At 52.9% G+C, this 18143-nt stretch overlaps 1 protein-coding gene across 5 annotated transcripts in view; it reads right to left on the bottom strand.

Moving 5' to 3' along the window:
* Positions 1-4789: 4789 nt before the first annotated feature.
* LOC134427751 (S-adenosyl-L-methionine-dependent tRNA 4-demethylwyosine synthase TYW1-like) overlaps positions 4790-18143 on the bottom strand; it is a 113551-nt gene continuing 100197 nt past the window's right edge. For 4 of the 5 annotated variants that reach the window (XM_063173822.1, XM_063173819.1, XM_063173823.1 and 1 more), the window contains exon 17: positions 13514-14517. In XM_063173822.1, coding sequence (XP_063029892.1) covers positions 14296-14517 — 222 coding nt within the window. In that variant the 3' untranslated portion in view covers positions 13514-14295. Of the gene's footprint in view, positions 4801-13513; positions 14518-18143 lie in introns of those variants that run through there. The other variant, XR_010030226.1, reaches the window with a different exon arrangement.

Below are 18143 nucleotides of genomic sequence, written 5' to 3'. Positions count from 1 at the left end.
GTGAACAGCCCCCAGGATGGTGAACAGCCCCCAGGCAGCCCCCAGGCCCTGCAGGGTCCATGGGTCTGAGGCTGTGCCCACTCAGGGGCTGCTCTGCACCATCCCTGGGAGAGGGGGCTCCAGGAGGGCTCTGGAAAAGCCCAGCAGGGTGGGCAGGAGAGGGGAGAGGCAGATCCAGCTCCTGCAGCTGCTTTCTCACTCACACCACAGCATCCCAGGCCTTCCTCCCAAAGCTTTGCTGTTCAGGGTTTAACAGCAGCAGAACAAATACATGGCCAGCAGAATTCCAGGGGGCACTGAGGGCACAGGAGTGAATCCAGGCCAAGGGGGTAAAGTCTCACAGCACTGCTTTGTTTGGGTCCATTCCTTGGCTGAAGCACACTGGGACAGATCAGGGCACGCACGGGCAGTGAGGTCCAGCAGGCAGAGCTGGGTCACAGGGGAGTGGAACCATCCTGCAGGAGCTCCTGGACCCCTCTGGAGCAGAGCTGTATCTGCATGATGTGTGTGAGATCCAGAGAATCTGGAGCCACAGTAACACCAGGGTTTCTGGGGATGTTTCTGGGCTCCTGCCTGTGGAAAAGGAGCTGATGAACATCCTGGAGCTGCCTCTCCTTGCTCTGCACAGCAGATTTACAGCACAGCCCTGCAAGGACAGCTCCCTGTCCTCAGAAAGGACAGGCACCGCCTCTCCTCCTCCTCCTCCGGGCCCAGCAGCTCCTTCCCTGCCTCTGAGACGCTTTATCAAAGTCCCAGCCCTGGCTCCTCCCCAGGCTCAGCTTTTGTCCCCTCCCTGCAGAGCCCCCGGTGCTGCTCTGGAGCTGGGCTGGCTCTGCAGGGACCTGCCCAGGGTCAGCCCAGCCTCTGTCCCCTCCTCTCCCTCGTTCCCAGCCCCGAGGCCCCAAATCCTGCTCTGCCTCCCCAGCCCCTCTGCTGTGGCCATCCCCATCCTCCTGGGCTCAGGTCCCTGAGCAGAGGGGCCCTGGGAGCCCTTCCCTGGTTCCTGCACACAAATGTGTTCCCGTGCTCCCAGACATTCCCATCATTAACTGTGATGAGATTAAACATTTTCCATTTAACAATTTCCAAGTGCCCGAGGGCTCTCGGCTCCCTTTGTTCTCCCTCTCCCTTCCCACTGCTGCAGCCCAGAGGAGCCCATGTGGGGGGATCCACCCTGCTGGCCTGGCTGGAGGCACCCAGCCCTGCAGGGCTCCTGGAGCTGTTTCTCCCTCTGGAACAGGGAATACAGCTCCAAGTGACACAGTGTTCATGTCACCAGTCCCTCCCACCCTCCACAAAGCTCCTTGAGGCTCACTGGAATTTTTGCCACAAGGCTTTTTATTTGGTTTCATGGGTTTATTTTTTCCCCCCTTGCAAACACAAAACTGCTCCTGCTAAATGCTGTCCCTGCTCTTGTGGCTCCTCCACTCATCTCTCTCATCCATTTCCCCATTTCCACCACCCTTCCTTCCCTCTCCCTGCTGTGCCCAGGCTTTTCTCTCATGCATCATTCATCCCAGCTTCGTGCCTTCTTTCAGGGCAGCCTTCTGGGAGCTGCACATCTCCTTGAGTTCCTCCTCTCCTCCTGCCTTGCCCTGCTTTGCACTCACACACACTTTCCCTGGAGTTTTCCTGGGAATGTTGCATCCAAGGCAGAGCAGGAAGGAGGAGAGCAAACCTTGGGAGACTTCCATGGGATTTTGATGTGGAGAGCCTGGCACTGCCACATGGCCAGGAGGAGGGGCCAGGGGGACACTGTGGTGTCCAGCATGGTAAAACTCCAGGTGGAATTGTCCAGGAGCTGCCAGGAATGTCCCCCAGGTTTTGGGAGTGTTCAGGGATGCTGTGCTGGCTTCCCTGTGCTGGTCCTGCTCCCAGCAGCACCTCTGGGAACAGAGCCCATCCCTGAACCTGCCAGCTGGAATTTTAACTGGGATCACACAGATCCATCCCTGCTCCTGCCAGCTGGAATTTTAACTGGGATCACACAGATCCATCCCTGCACCTCCCAGCTGGAATTTTAACTGGGATCAAACTCCCCCAGGCCACTGAGGTGTCCCTGCACCTGCCACCACAGCAGTGTCCAGCACTGAAAGGGACAATATTTCCAGCCTGGATATTTCCATTGCAATTCTCTGTTGTTTGTGGCTGCCCCTGGGAGCCCAGGCCAGGCTGGGTGGGGCTCTGACCAAGCTGGGATGGTGGAAAGGGTCCCTGCCCATGGCAGAGGCTGGAAGAGAGGAGCTTGAGGGTCCCTGCCAACCCCAAATGCTCTGTGACAGCACAACAGAGCAGAAAACTCCCCCAGGTCCCCCAGAATTGCATTTTTTGTGATACAAATGGCAGTCCTGGGGAGCACAAAAGACAAACACAAACAGGAGGAAAAGCTTGGGAAGGGCTTTCCAGCCCCTTAGTGGAGCCTCCCAAATTTCTGTTGATGACAGAGAACTGTGAATGTCCCAGCTCTGTTCCTGACCCTTTTTAAGGGTCTAAAAGCTGCTGAGGACTTCCCAGCTGTGCCCAGGGATGCCAGGAGGGCTCCAGCTGGGATTTGGGCTCTGCCTGGGAGGAAGGAGGAGGCAAAGCCATCCCCCCCTCCTTCCTTCCATCAGGAGATGCTCTGGGTGTAATTCCCTGGAGTGTGGGACGAGCACAGGGCCAGAGCTTCTCCACTGGGCCAGAAATGCACACAAATTCCAGAGGCAGAGCATGGCAAATTACTGCTGAGGAGACAGAGTGGATTCATCCCAGCAGCAGCTCCTCTGCTGCCTGGGCACTCAGAGAGCTTTTCCAAGCACCTCTGCAGCTCTCGTGCCTTGGGAGGGTGGATAAATAAAAATAACTATAAATATATAAATATAAACTTAAACATATAAATATAATTATATGTAAACATAGAAATATAGATATAAATATGTATTAACTATAAATATGTAAAAGATAATTATAATTATAACTATAAATTATACATATAAATACAAATATATTTACATATTTTTACTATTATATATTTGTTATATTAATATTACATATAATATAATATAATATAATATAATATAATATAATATAATATAATATAATATAATATAATATAATATATATAATATATATTATATATGATATATTATATATCATATATATATAATATATAATATATAATATATTATAAATTATATATTATATTATATATTATATATTATATATAATAATATAATATATACTATAAAATAAAATATAATAGAAAATATAATAATATAATAAATATAATATATTTATAGATATTATGAATTATATATAATGTAATATATTAATAAATGTATTATATGTAATGTATTTATATATTATATATATTTATTACTATTAATATATATTAATACATATAAAAGAATAAATATAAATATAAATATAAATATAAATATAAATATAAATATAAATATAAATATAAATATAAATATAAATATAAATATAAATATAGATATAGCTAGCAGGTACACACAGCAGCCACATGGTTTTCCACCTTCCTTTTGGGTTGTTGGATGTTTGGCTGCTGTGCCCCAGGGGCTGTGGAAGGGCTGGAGCAGGGAAAGCCATCGGTGGGGAGGGATCTGGCCATGGGCATCTCCATCCAAAGCATCCCTGGAGAGCTCCTGGGAGTGCTGGAACTTCTCCAGGTGGGTGAGGCCCAGGGGAGGCGCCCTCCAGGCAGCTCAGCCACGTCCAGTGGCAAATCCCAGGGACCAGGGATGTTTGGGTGTGGGAACTCAGCACGTTCCTGATGTGCAGAGTCACCGAGACAACCCTTGGGGAGCTCGGAGGTCCTGGAACGTTGCCAGAAGTGTTTGGTGGTTGGACTTTGATCCTGCACAGAACGTGACAGCTGTATGAGGATGGGAGGATCACACGGGGATAAATGGTGAAGGGATAGATTAATTACAGAGTGAAACACAGGTTTTAGAGTCTCGGTACAGGGGGGTTTTTAAGGGACAAGATGGAGGAATTAGGGCATGTCCTGTCCTTCTTCTTCTTCTTCTCATCCATCTTCGGTGGTGATGGTGGCACTTTGGGATTGGTTCTTACTGAATGTGCACTTGTCAATAAGGGTGAAAGGTATTGGGGATAAAAGGTAAATATCTTACACGTAGTTTTGGGTATAAAGATAAGTGACCGCCCTGAGGGCAGGCAGCGTGCTCATGGCTGGCTCGCTGTGCAGACCTCTGTCAGGCCGGGGGAAAATATTGTAGACAAGAATTAATAAACAACACTGAAGACCCAAAAACCTGAAGACTCCTTTCGTCCTTTGGAGCGCGGGCTGCCCCAAGGCCATCCCGAGCCTTTCCAGGCCATTGGAACAGCCGAGGGATGGGACATTTGGGCTCATCCCAGGGTGATGCTGTGACTCCCACCCAAGGCTGGGATCCAGAGGAGGGGCCCATCCAGCTGTGCCCAGAGCACATCCAGGAGGAAAGCAGGACACCAGGAGTGCTCCAGGGTGGGCTGATCCCACCTGGAGCTCCAGGCCTGGAGGGCAGGGATCAGCTCCAATCCCTTACTCAGCGTTTGCAGAGCCCCACTCACTGCGGAGGGGATTTCAGATTAAGCTCTTTAAGCAACAAAGCAAGATCTCTCTTTTAAAGCTCTGCTTAATCCCATAATCCTGAGGGAAGGCCTCTCCTCCCCCTGGGGAAAAAGGAGAAGCAGTTTTTGCTGAGGGAGACATAATGACTTCATCCCCACAGAATCGGGTGATATTTGCTGATTGGGCACAGAGGGCCTTGGGGGAAGCTGGATTTGGGATAACAGCTTAAAGATCTTGAAGGAAAAACCAGACACCCCCAAAAGCACCCTAAAACCACGGGAAGAGACAATGGGGAGAGGGAAAAGGGTGTGAACACTGTGAACACTGTGTGACCGTGTTCCCAGGGGTCCCAGGATGAGGGAAGAGACAAGGATCTGACTCCATGTTTCAGAAGGATTGATTTATTATTTTATGATATGTATTATATTAAAACTATACCAAAAGAATAAAAGAAAGGATTTCATCAGAAGGCTAGCTAAGGATAGAGAAAGAAAGAATGATAACAAAGGCTTGTGGCTCAGAGAGCCCGAGCCAGCTGACTGTGATTGGCCATTAATTACAAACAACCACATGAGACCAATCCCAGATGCACCTGTTGCATTCCACAGCAGCAGATAATCAATGTTTGCATTTTGTTCCTGAGGCTTCTCAGCTTCTCAGGAATAGAAATCCTAAGGAAAGGATTTTCCATAAAACATGTCTGTGACAGGGCTGTGGTGGCAGAGAGCAGAGTGAGTTTGCCTTGGCTGCAGCAGGGACTGGGCACTCTGTTATGGGACAGGGAGCAGAATCCCCCAGTGCCTGGCTGGGAACCATTGGGATGGCCAGGACAAAGCTCAGCTCTTCCATGGAACAAACCCTGGCTATTGTGGGATGGCAGGCAGCTCTGGAGGCCTCCAGCCCAATCCTCACTCAGTGCGGTCGCTCCGGGGCTGGTCCAGGTCACAAAGCCCTGCAGGGACTGAGGCATCCCTGCAGCCAGACCTTCCCCTGCACCTCCCCAGGGAGGGAGGAGCTGCCACTGCCCCTGCAGGAGCTTTGGGATCTCCAGGCTCAGGGAAAACAAAACACAAGGAGCACAAAGCCAGCACAGCCCAGCTTCACTGCCTGGCTTTGAAGGCTTTAGATGGGAGATAAGAAACATCAAAACCTCACATTGTGCTATCAAAGGAGGAGTGAAGTCTGCAAACAGCCTAGAAAATCCTGAATCCTATTGATAAAAGATAATATCGAATCTCTAAACAATGCGAGCACTCATTTTCTGTCTCACACTGATTCTGCTACGAGTATTTCTGAGTTTATCCAGCACTACTCATAGTTCAAGTGATTTCAGCACTAATACCGAAAGGAAGCAGCCAGTGTGAGCTGGAAACCTGTTAGAGATGTGGAGCAGGTGACTCCTGCCAACATTCCTCCAGAACTGCTCCTCCCTGGGTTCAAGTTTGGAGTCTCAGTCTGCAAAGGAGAGAAAAACTCTGCTGGGAGCTGCTTGTGGAGATGGAAACAGCTCCAATTGCAGGAGCTCTGCTCTGGGGTGTTTAATGAGCACCTTGGGCCATCCCACAGCTGAGAAAGGAGCTGCAGGTGTTTCCTTGGAGGAGTCAGAGTCACAGAACGTCCGGGGCTGGAAGGCCCAGCGGGATGCAGCTCCTGGCCCTGCCCAGAGCCCACCCTGGCACCCCTGGCACTGCCCAGAGCCCACCCTGGCACCCCTGGCACTGCTGGCCAAGGGCTCCTGGGGCAGCCTCGGGGCTGGGACCTTCCTGTGGGAATCAATCACACAGACTCCATTGTCTTCGTGGTGGAAAAATCCCCTTCTTTATTCACCTTACTCATTTTTATACACTTGTACAGACCCCATATGCAACTCCAATTGGTCAGGAGCTTTCTTGCCAATTACTTCATTGGTCACTAACAAGTTGTTATTCTGTATTAATTGGTCACTCAAACTCCAAGGTGCGCATGCAGGGAAAGTTGTTTGTTTGAGAGAGTTTTCATTTTTCTATCAAGGGTGTAAAAACAATTTATACAGGTGTTGGTTGTTTTTTACCCAGGAACAGATTGTTATGTTAACCAACTGCTCACACCAGGATTTTCATGCTTTCACATGGGAGCTTGCAAAGGGCTATCCTGACAAGGCCAGCCACTGATTTTAGGAGAGCAGCTCTGATTTTATGAGGCCTTTCTTTACAATTTTTCTACCTTACTGCAACACCTTTCCCTGAGGAGGACAAGTCTGTCCAAAGTTCTGAGAGGAACAGCAGATTTGTCTTTCCAAATCAGCTGTGGGTCTGCTGGTGGATAAAACCAGCACTGGGAGATGAAAGAAACAATGGGAAGAATTGCACTGATTGATGAATGGAAATAGATATTTGCTTTTACAAATAAACTTTAGGTTTGCTGATAAACGAAATTAGACATTGGAAGATGAAAGAAACAATGGGGAATAAAATCCCCTAAATTCTGTAAGAATTCTAAATTAAAAGGGAGGGTTATACATTAGAGGGAAATCTTTGGGATCAGGTGTTCTGGGAAGTCTGAACCTCTCAAGTACTTCAGAAATGGGGAAAGAGAGAAGGGAAATGTGGCTGGAAAATTGGGATAAAAAGGAGGCTGCGTCCTTCAAAAATTGGAGAGACCCCAGAGGAATGCCCCATGGCCTCTCCCTTTACTGGAATAAAGTAAAAGCACTCCTCTGTCTCCTCTTTGGACACAAACCTCTGGTGTTTGTGGGTTGTTTTCCTGACAGTTCCATCACCCATCAGTGCTGAGGCTGAGCACGGGAGGAGCAGCCCTTGCTGCCTCACAGGAGGGTGTGGGGGTCAGTCAGAAAGACACAAGGGGAATTGGGGTTTTACCTGCCCGGCCTGAGCCTGGCAAAGAAGCAAATAAAACAAAAGTCCGAGTGAAACCTCCAGGCTCAAACAAATCCATCTGCACTGCTCTGGCTCTCAGCCACAGGATGGTTGAGCTGGGCTAGAGGAGTGTGAGGAGCTGCCCCAGTCCAGAGGGGCTGAGGGGGTGGCAGCCCCAAACCCCTGAATCCCACCTGGGTGTGCCCTGCAGGGAAGGGGAGCAGGATCTGAAGCTGTTTGAGCCCAGCAGGGTGCAGAGGTTCAGGGATATCACACCATGACCTACATGATCCAGTGAAGCCAAATTCATTATCCCTAAAAAGACTATATTTAAAATAAATCCATACTGTCTGTGTGTCTCTAGCTAACACAGGATTGGTTAATCCCAGCTGCTCACGTGTCTAAATTAGAATGCTGATTGGATCAGCTGATTTTTCACGTGTGTTCTGTGGTTGTCTAGCCCACCCATGGCTCACTTTTTTCTTACTTTCCCAAGCTTGCTGACAAACCTGCTGAGTCCTGATGACTCTCCTTGTATCTCTTTCGAGGATGTACCAACCCCATTTCTGAATATGTCCATTATTCATTGTTTGTGCACGTGTCCATTGCCCATTAGTACCAGCAGGCTGGATTGTGCATCGGCTGAACGTGGCCATTGTCCTGCAAGAACTCCTCAATCTGCAAAAAACTCTCAACACAGCCCGACCCCCCGGCTGTGCCCTCCTGTCAGGAGCTGTGCAGAGCCACAAGGGCCCCCTGAGCCTCCTCTGCTCCAGGCTGAGCCCCTGCCCAGCTCCCTCAGCTGCTCCAGGGGCTCCAGCCCCTCAGGGACACTCCAGAGCTGAGGATCCCCATGGCCAGGATGCAGCAGGGGCTGCACCAAACCCATTCCAATGCAGAACTCCCCAGCCAGGCCCCATTTCCACAGCTCAGCCCTTCCAGGGGGCTCAGTGCCAGCCCGGGTGGGCATGGCCCGGTGCCCATGAGGATGGTGTGACAGGAGCTCCAGCTTTCCCAGAAAGGCGCCCCGGGCTGCTCCGGGGTTTAGCAGCTGATTATTGCTGCCTTTGATGCTCTCCCTGCTTCCCAACCAACACGGGCTCAGCACTGAGATGATTTCACAGCCGAGCCCAGCCCAGCCCCGGGCACAGAGAGGGAGTTCAGCAGCGCTTGATCTCCCAGATGGTGCCCCAGAGGTGAGGATTATGTTGTTATCAGCATCCCTAAAAACCCCGGCGATGGGAACAGCAGAGACACGGAGAGGATAGAGCATTTCTCCTGTTCAGGATTTCACCACCTTTTCATAAGTAATTGCTGGTTTCTGAATTTTTTCAAGATTTTCTTTGGTTTGTTGTTTTATTTGTTTGTTTGGTTTTTTTTTCTGTTTGGTTAGTTGGAGGGGTTTTTTTGTGGGTTTATTTTTTGTTTTGTTTGTTTAGGGTTTTTTCTTTTTTCTTTGTTCTTTTTTTTTTTTTTTTTTCCTGGAGTAATTCCTTGCAAGCCTTCTCATTGACTTCAATGTGTCCTGAAGCGATGGGGATTTTTTTTTTTTTTTGGTTTAAAAATTTGTATTAGAAGATGCCCCCAGTCACTGCTCCTGGGGGTATGAGTCCCCATGCCCAGAGAGGCATCCCCCCTCCCCAGCAGCTCCAGGGGGCCTTGAGCCTGTCCTGGACTGGGATGGGGAGAAGGTGGAAATGCATCCTTGAGGCAGAACTGAGCGCCAAGGAATCCCAGAATGGTTTGGGTGGGAAGGGACCTTAAATCCCATCCAGAGCCACCCCTGCCATGGCAGGGACACCTCCCACTGTCCCAGGTGCTCCCAGCCCTGTCCAGCCTGGCCTTGGGCACTGCCAGGGATCCAGGGGCAGCCACAGCTGCTCTGGGCACCCTGTGCCAGGGCCTGCCCACCCTCACAGGGAACAATTCCTCATTCCCAACATCCCATCCATCCCTGCCCTCTGGCACTGGGAGCCATTCCCTGTGTCCTGTCCCTCCATCCCTTGTCCCCAGTCCCTCTCCAGCTCTCCTGGAGCCCCTTCAGGCCCTTGAAGGGCTCTGAGCTCTCCCTGGGAGCAGCTCCAGGGCCCACTCTGGAATTTGGCATTGGGTGGTGACAGCCGTAAATCCCCTTCACTCCACTGGAATCACCCCCACCCTCCTTGGCCTCCCTTGTGCTGCTCCCGGCTCTCAGGGGGCAGCTCTGGCCTGGCAGGAGCTGGGCTGGTCCCTGGCTGGGTCCCCTCCTCCCCAATGTCCCTGCTGGACCTGGGGCCAGCAGCTCCAGCCACCTCCAGCCCCTGCTCCGACTGCTGGGCTGGGCCAGGGAGGGCACCCAGGGCAGGGGAACTGCTGAGCTCCCACCCTGGCACAGCTCTCTTGTCTTATCCATAAAGAGTTCTATTATCATTATGGTGTAAGGATTCCACATCAGCAGAGTTTCATACCCCCTCAATGCTTCTCACAGGCAGTTCCTCTAAGTGCTGACTGTTCCTGATCCTTGCAGCAGCCATCTGACTCCAGATCCCACCAATCCACTCTTTTACACCACTGTCCTTATTGGCTACAGCTGTGGCCTGTTAACATCAGGCCTGCTCCTAATCTTTGGTAATTGGTTCAGCTGCTACTCTTTGGGGGGATAAGATTACATTCTACACCACCTTCGTACTGTATCCCCCTACACAGCTCAGCTCCAGCAGGGCCAGGGCTTCCTTTGCAAGATTCCCTGGGATTTATTGCCTCCCCTTCCCCACAGCGAAGGAGCAGAAATGTCCTGGCTGGGTTGGGTCCCTCCCTCTGGCAGCTCCTCAGTTTGCAGGTGACAAAATGAGGAGGTGACAAAATGAGGACGATGCCCTTCCTTCAATTAATTCCCATCTCTTCTTCCTTCCCCTTCAGGGCACAGCAGCAGCTCCAACATCATAAATGATTTAGGAGCGGAGCCAGATGAAGCCAGAGCTGATGGATGACAATGCTCTGCTTGGGGAAATGTTTTCCTGCTGGAGGTTTTTTGGAAACAAATGTATTTATCCTCATGCAAAATTGAAGCGCAGCCCAATGGCAGGTGAGTCAGCCCTGAGTCAGGATCCTGCAGGAGCACAGCTGGGAGAGCCCAGGAGCAGCCAGGAGGCTCCAGGCTGTGCCAGGGAAGGGGGAACTGGAGCAGGACTCCTCAGGGCTCCTCCAATTCTCCCTGGCTTTAAGGGGTTCAAATGATTTTTGTCCATTTTGCCCCTCAGGTGGAACTTCCTGAGTGTCCAGGCTGGGTTTGGAAGCACCAGGTGCCCCTGGCAGGAAGGGGCAGCCAGGACATGCTCTGTGCCTTGGCTTTGGGGAAAAGCCCCCAGGCCTGGGCAGGGGCAGCCATTTGGGGATCCTGAGTGTGACAGCGTTCCCAGGGGTCTGAGCATGAGGGAAGAGATGAGAATGTTGACTCCATGTTTCAGAAGGTTTGATTTATTATTTTATGATATATATTACATTAAAAATATACTAAAAGAATAGAACAAAAGGTTTCATCAGAAGGCTAGCTAAGAATAGAAAAAGAAGGAATGATAACAAAGGTTTGTGGCTCGGACAGAGTCCAAGCCAGCTGACTGTGATTGGCCATTAATTAGAAACAACCACATGAGACCAATCCCAGATGCACCTGTTGCATCCCACAGCAGCAGATAATCATTGTTTACATTTTGTTCCTGAGGCCTCCCAGCTTCTCAGGAGGAAAAATCCTAAGGAAAGGATTTTCCATAAAAGATGTCTGTGACACCTGGGCAGTGCTGGGGGCAGGAGGGAGGATGGGGAACCCCAGCAGCTCCATGATTCAGATCAAAGCCTATGGAAAAGGGGGTGGAATTACAGGTATTGAGTCAAATGCACTTAGGGCAGCATGAGAGTGTGGGCTGGTCCTGAACTGTGGCACCAGAGAGGTTCTCCCAGCCAGGATCTCTCACTGCCCTTGGCAGAACTGGACCCTCCCTGAGCTCGGGTCACTTTTCCCAGGGTGCATCCATTCCCTGGGCAATGCCAGCCCTGCAGCCCCTTCAGCTGCACCAGGAGCAGCTCCAGGAGGTGCTGCTGTGGGAGGGCAGCAGATCCCTGCTCCCAGCAGGGCAGAGCCTCCCTGGCACAGCCAGAGCAGGTCCCAGAGCTCCAGCTGTGCCAGCCAGTGCCCAGTTCTGGGTGTCCCCAAAGAGGGCTCTGTCCTGGGGCCTTGTGTTCTCTTGTGCCTCGGGAAGTGCTGGGTGTGAGCACCCAGCTCACCTGGCTGGGTTTGGGCACTGGGAGATCCACCCTGAGCACGAGGCAACCCCAGGGGAACTGCAGGAGCAAATCCTGCCCTGGCTGCTCTGGGAGCAGCTCCAGATGTGGCCCAGGTGGGTGTGGATCACAGGATTTGGAACATGCCTGATACCAAGGCCTGAAAGTCATTCATGCAACAAATTCATAGTTTAGGGCAAACTTTAGGTAATTTTTTTTTATGATATGTTATTTCTTCTTCATTCCCTTTGAATCCTTTCAATCCTTGTGAATATTTGTAAGAAAACTGAATTGACTCAGCTTTTCACTTGAAAAGGAAGATGTGATGGGTCCAGCCTCTGTGGTCAGGTGATGCTGAATGCCCATCCAGGAAATCCTGTGATGCACCAAATCCACATCCTGGACATGGAGCCGTGCCTGGTTCCATCCCACAGAGCTGTGCTGTCCCACAGGGCAGGGGGAAGCCCCATTTCAGGACATGGCAGGTGCCAACTGCCATGGGAACGGTGTGGCACTGACCTCGTGTCACCCACGCTGGCAGTGCCCTCCCTGCCCAGTGCCAGGGGGGAGAGCAGGGAGAGGATGGAGGGGATGTGGGGACATGGAGGGGATGGAGGGGATGCAGGCACACCCAGAGGATAAGGAGGATGGAGGGAGTGTGAGGACACAGGGGAGATCAGCAGATGGATGGAGGGAACATGGGGAGCACCAGGGAGAGGAATGGAGGGAGCACAGGGAGGATCAGGAGAGGCCTCCCAGCTGAGTCTCGTGGGGGTGGGACCCTGTGACAGGGACAGCAGGGACTGGGTGTCCTGGGGGGCACCAATGCCAGGCACAGGGCAAACACCATTTTCTTTGGAGCCCCTGGATTCCCAAGGAAGGCACTGCCAGGGAGTTTTGGGGCACCTCACAGCACGAGCTGGTTCCCTGGCAGCCCCAGGATCCTCCAGCTCTGGGGCTCCTCTCTCTCCCAGAGCAGCTCCTGCAGCTGCCAGGGCTCCCAGGGCCAGCAGGGAACTGGGATGGACTGGGAGGGTTCTGCCAGGGAGGAGGGAGTGGGATGGAGGGAATTTAGGAAAGAGGAAGAGGTGCTGAAGGGCCAGGATCCATTGAGGGGAACGTGGTGGGTCCTGGTGGACACCAAACACACCAAGCCCCAAAATTCCAGCTGATGGTGCAGGGTTAACTGGAGGTTTGTGTCCTGGGAAGGGTCTGGAGCCCCAGGAGCAGCTGAGGGAGCTGGGCAGGGGCTCAGCCTGGAGCAGAGGAGGCTCAGGGGGCCCTTGTGGCTCTGCACAGCTCCTGACAGGAGGGCACAGCCGGGGGGTCGGGCTGTGCTCCAGGGAACAGGGACAGGAGCAGAGGGAACGGCCTCAGGCTGGGCCAGGGCAGCTCAGGGGGGACAGCAGCAGGAATTTCCCCATGGAAAGGGGGCTCAGCACTGCCAGGGGCTGCCCAGGGCCCTCCCTCCTCCTCCCTGTGGCTGCCCCTGGATCCCTGGCAGTGCCCAAGGCCAGGCTGGACAGGGCTGGAGCAGCCTGGGACAGTGGGAGGTGTCCCTGCCATGGCAGGGGTGGCTCTGGATGGGCTTTAGGGTCCCTTGTAACCCAAACCATCCCCGGATTCTGTGATTTTTTTTTCTAAACATACTCAGGAAAGGCACCCACCATCCATCACCCATGGACCCACCCAATATTCCTTCCCCCTTCCACCCCCCATGTGTTAGGAAAGAGCTCTTACACAACATTTGTGCTTCTCATCTCCTTCCAATCTACCTCCCACCCTCCCTGCCAGACCCTGCTCAGCAGCCACACCAGAGGCACTCTAGGAAAAACTCCTTTATTTTCCTTCTGCTTTAGAAACTCTTTGTACAGCTTAAGAAAAGAGGCTGCCTTTAAAAAGCAATGGAATCCCCAGGTCAGGGATGCTCCATGTGCAGCACTGGGCACACCCAGCTGGAGCCCACAGGGCTCTGGAGGACTGGAGCTGCTGTTTAGGGCTCTGGGAGTGGGATAACTGCTCCTAAACCTCCTTCCCAAAGCCATGAGGCTCAAAGACACTTGGAGAGGTATCAGAAGCTGCAGGTGGTGTGCATAGGGGTGCTGGTGCACCATTCCCAAGGTTTGGCTTCTTGGGAATGGGGTTTTTACAGGAAATGGCACCAGTGTGTGAAACACACTGAACCTGAACAAATCCCTAAAATGATGCTCCCAGCAGAGATCAGCTTTTACATCCAGGTCTGGCTGTGGCCCTGATCCAACCCTGTGGGGCTGAAATCCCCTGGCATTTTTCCTTGGGGATGTGGAATGTTTTGGTGCCAGGCTCTCCTTGAAGAGGAGCCCAAGGACCCCTCTGGCCCCACATCCCACTGCAAACATTCCCCACTGAGGAGATCCCAGCACTCCCCCCACTGCAGCTGAACCAGTTCTGATTGATCTCAAGAGAAGAACATTACCAATATTTCATCCAGGAAGCCCTAAAAACAGGAGGGAAGGGTTAAATCCAGGCTGGACCCTTCCCAAACATCAGGATCATCCAGGTGGGTGGACCCAGGACGGTGTCAGCCCGAAATGGAGTCCAGGCAGGCCAGGGTGAGGGAGCCCAGCCTCAGCACCCCGAGGTGTCCTGTGCCTTGTTCTTCCTCTGGAATCTGACATCCAGGGGGTCGAATCCCCGCTCCTTGGCCCCAAAGAGGGCCCAGGGAGGAGTCCTGGCCGTGTACTCGGCTGCTGTGAAGGTCCTGGCGCCGCCGCTGCGCTCGCGCTCCCGCACCAGCTCCTGGAAGCGGCTGTAGTCAATCCAGGTCCTCCACTCGCCATCCACCTGGAACTGCAGCACAGCACAGTCACAGGGGGCCAGGGGAGCCAGAGCACCAAGCCCAGGCTGTGCTGGGGTAACTGGGATCCCCAGCTGGTGTTCTTCTAATTCTGCAGCACAGGGAGGTGCAGCAAAGCCACCCAGAGGCTCCTGCAGGATACAGCTTGAGTAGGATGGCAGAACTCAGTGCACCCCTCCGGGTGTCCAGGACCCCACCTGGGGGCTCAGAGACCCTGGCACACAGCCCAGAACACCTGGGCATTTGACTTTGACCCATGGAGCAAGTTACCAGCTTTGTATGAGGACCTGAAAGTCACAGAAGTTTGAATAGTATAATAATAAAATTATCACAGGGTGAAAATGTAGATTTTAGGATTTTTGGAATGGGGGTTTTGGGGACAAGATGGAGGAACTTGGGCATGTCCAGCCTTTCTTCTTCTTCTTCTTCTTGTTCTCCATTTTCTGCTGTGATGTTGGTACTTTGGGATTGGTTTAGAGTAGAGGTGCACTGTCTAACACAGGTGATGGGTATTGGGAATTAAGTGTAAATATGTTATATGTAGTTTGTAGTATAAAAGGGCAACACAGAGTGCCTGTGGCTGCCCTGCTGAGCAGATCTCGGCTGGGCAGAAAGAAAATTTTATAGATAAGAATTAATGAACTTCAAGACAGAAAAATGAAGAGCTCTTGTTCCTGTTCTTCAGACACACGGGCTAAAACAGAGACATCCTGCACATCTTGGGGCAGCAATTAACAACCAAACTGCAAGAGCAGGAAAACAGGAGGGACTCAGGTGCACGAACACCCAGAGCCAGCTGGGAACTGATTCTCCACCTCTGCTCTGCCCTTGTGAGACCTCCCTGCAGAGCTGCCTCCAGCTCTGGAATTCCAGCACTGAACAACCTCATCCTGCTGGAGCAGCCCAGAGCAGGCCCAGGAGCTGCTCCCAGCAGAGCCCTCTGCTCTGGAGCCAGGCTGGAGAGCTGGGGGTGCTCACTGGAGAGGAGAAGCTCCAGGCAGAGCTCAGAGCCCCTTGCAGGGCCTGAAGGGGCTCCAGGAGAGCTGGAGAGGGACTGGGGACAAGGATGGAGGGACAGGACACAGGGAATGGCTCCCACTGCCAGAGGGTAGGGATGGATGGGATATTGGGAATGAGGAATTGTTCCCTGTGAGGGTGGGCAGGCCCTGGCACAGGGTGCCCAGAGCAGCTGTGGCTGCCCCTGGATCCCTGGCAGTGCCCAAGGCCAGGCTGGGCAGGGCTGGAGCAGCCTGGGACAGTGGGAGGTGTCCCTGCCATGGCAGGGGTGGCACTGGATGGACTTTGAGGTCCCTCAAACCCATCCCTCGACCCTGTGGTATCTCCATGAGGGCTGCACTGTTGGATGCTTTGCTGGAGCCTTCAGAGCACCAGATCCTGCCCCACCTTCCAGGAGGGAGGCTCCTAAAATGCCTCCCAGAGCCTTCCCAACCTTCTGCCCTTGACACCTCCACGGGAGAGCCCTCGGTGTGGGGAGCTCTGCAGGACAGGGTGGATCTGTGGCCATGCCCAGGTACCCCTCAAGGAGGGACCTTGCCAAGGTCACCCCAACCCCAGCGTGGGACTGTGGCTCCAGGGCAGCCCAGCCTGGGGCAGTGGCCCAGGAGCAGCAGCAGAGGCACGTGCCAGGGGACTGGGATGGGTTTGGGATGGATTTGGGCAGGAGGGCTGTGGTTGGGAACGGGAGAGATGAAGAGCTTTGATGACACAAATCCTCTTTCCATGTAAAGAATGGCTCACTTTGACAAGCTGGAGCTGCATTTGTCTCCCAGACCTGCTCTGCCCATTTAGCCCCAGCTTTGGCTGAAGCCTCAATTAGGATTTATCTCAGCTAAGAGCTTATTATGCATTTCATCCAAAAAAAGAGGGAAAACAGACCGGCTCCTTGGTTATTGTGGACTTTTTCCCCCCCAAACTTGATGGCTGTGCATTTCAAATGGCACTTGACTTTGTGCCCAAGAGCTAAAAGCTTTTTTGGTTGGGAAAACTGCTGACACCCCTGAAATCCTGCACTCAGCCGTGGCTGCTGCTCCTCCATCCCTGCCCATGGAATTACAGCGTGTCCCTGCAGGGCTGGAGCCAGGAGGGGACACTGCACAATCACAGCACTGGGAACCAGCCCTGGCATCAATCAAGGGCCCAAGGCTCATTTCTCTTGTGCCAAGGTGGGGATGGGTGTGAGGCAACCAGGAGAGCAATGGCAGAGGAGACATTGTGTCACCTGTACAGGAAAAGCCTGAGCCCAACCAGGATCAGGGCTCTGCAGAGCTGGGAGAGGTGACAATGTCACACCTGACACCAGACTGCTCCCTCCAGATTTGATGCACGAACACTCAGCAAATTCAAGGGCAAACCCAAAGCAGAGGATCCAGCAAAGCCTTTCAGGCCAAAGGAGGATTGGCCTCCCACTGCCAGAGGGTCGGATGGGACACTGGGAGGGAATTCTCCCTGTGAGGGTGGGCAGGGGCTGGGATGGAATTCCCAGAGCAGCTGTGGCTGTCCCTGCATCCCTGGCAGTGCCCAAGGCCAGGCTGGACAGGGTTTGGGGCACCCTGGGACAGTGGGAGGTGTCCCTGCCATGGCTGGATGGGTTTGAGGTCCCTTCCCACCCAACCCCTCCAGGATTCTGTGACCCCATTCCCACCAAGCTGGGATCCATTCCAAAGCAGATCAATCAATAATCACCATTTTTAGTGCAGTGACAGCACAGCCATGAGCCACAGCACCAGAGGGGCATGGGGAGAAATGGCTCCTGCTAAGGAATAAATCCCAAACCCAGAGTGGGGAAGAACAGCCTCAACTGCCCAACTGAGATTTACAGCTTGGATTTAACAATGTTGGGATTGTTCCACGGGGAACAAAATATTTAGGTCTCAATGCAGTTTAACAGCATCCATTAAACAGGTGAGCCAACCTTAAACATCCCTGGGATCCCAGCCTAACATGGGCAGGTGTTTTAGGGAACTGTTCACTGCCTGTGGAGCCCCTCAGGGTGATAAATACATGGACACAAGGGAAATGGCTGAGAGCCCTCCCCTGGTTCTTCCCTAAGCTGGAATCCCAGAGTGCCACAGCTCCTTCAGCTGGCCCTGGGCTGGGCTGCAAAGGGAAACTCTCCCTCCCTGAGGGCTCTGCCAGCACTGGGGTGACTCAGGAGCCCCTGAGCTCCAATCCCAGGGTCACAACACCCTCTGTGGCATGGATGTACAGCCAGGAAAGCCTGAAGGAATCCTGCACATCCTCCAGGGCAGGGAGCACTGCTCCAGGCAGGCATTAATGATGGATGCAAGAGGCACAGGAACGAGGGGAAACAAAATCTCAGGCTGGGCCAGGCTGTGCAGGGCGCAGAGGGTCCCTGGTGGCAACCTCCGTGCTCAGGCAGGGCCATCCCCGAGCACAGGGCACAGCATTGTGTGCACAGGGCTCTGCAGGATCCCCAGTGCTGAGGGAGACTCCAGCCCCTCCTGGGCAGCCTGCTCAGGGCTGGGCACTGCCCAGGCACAAGTTGTGCCTGCTGGGCAGGGGCAGTGCTGGGCTCAGGCCCTGCCCGTGGCTCTGGTGCCACTGCTGGGCCTGGAGCAGAGCCTGGGCCCTGCTCTGC

Source organism: Melospiza melodia, chromosome 21 (genome assembly GCF_035770615.1).
Source record: "Melospiza melodia melodia isolate bMelMel2 chromosome 21, bMelMel2.pri, whole genome shotgun sequence".
NCBI classification, from domain to species: Eukaryota; Metazoa; Chordata; class Aves; order Passeriformes; family Passerellidae; genus Melospiza; species Melospiza melodia.
Note: the sequence above shows the minus strand (reverse complement) of the source record. Positions and strands in the feature narration are given on the sequence as shown.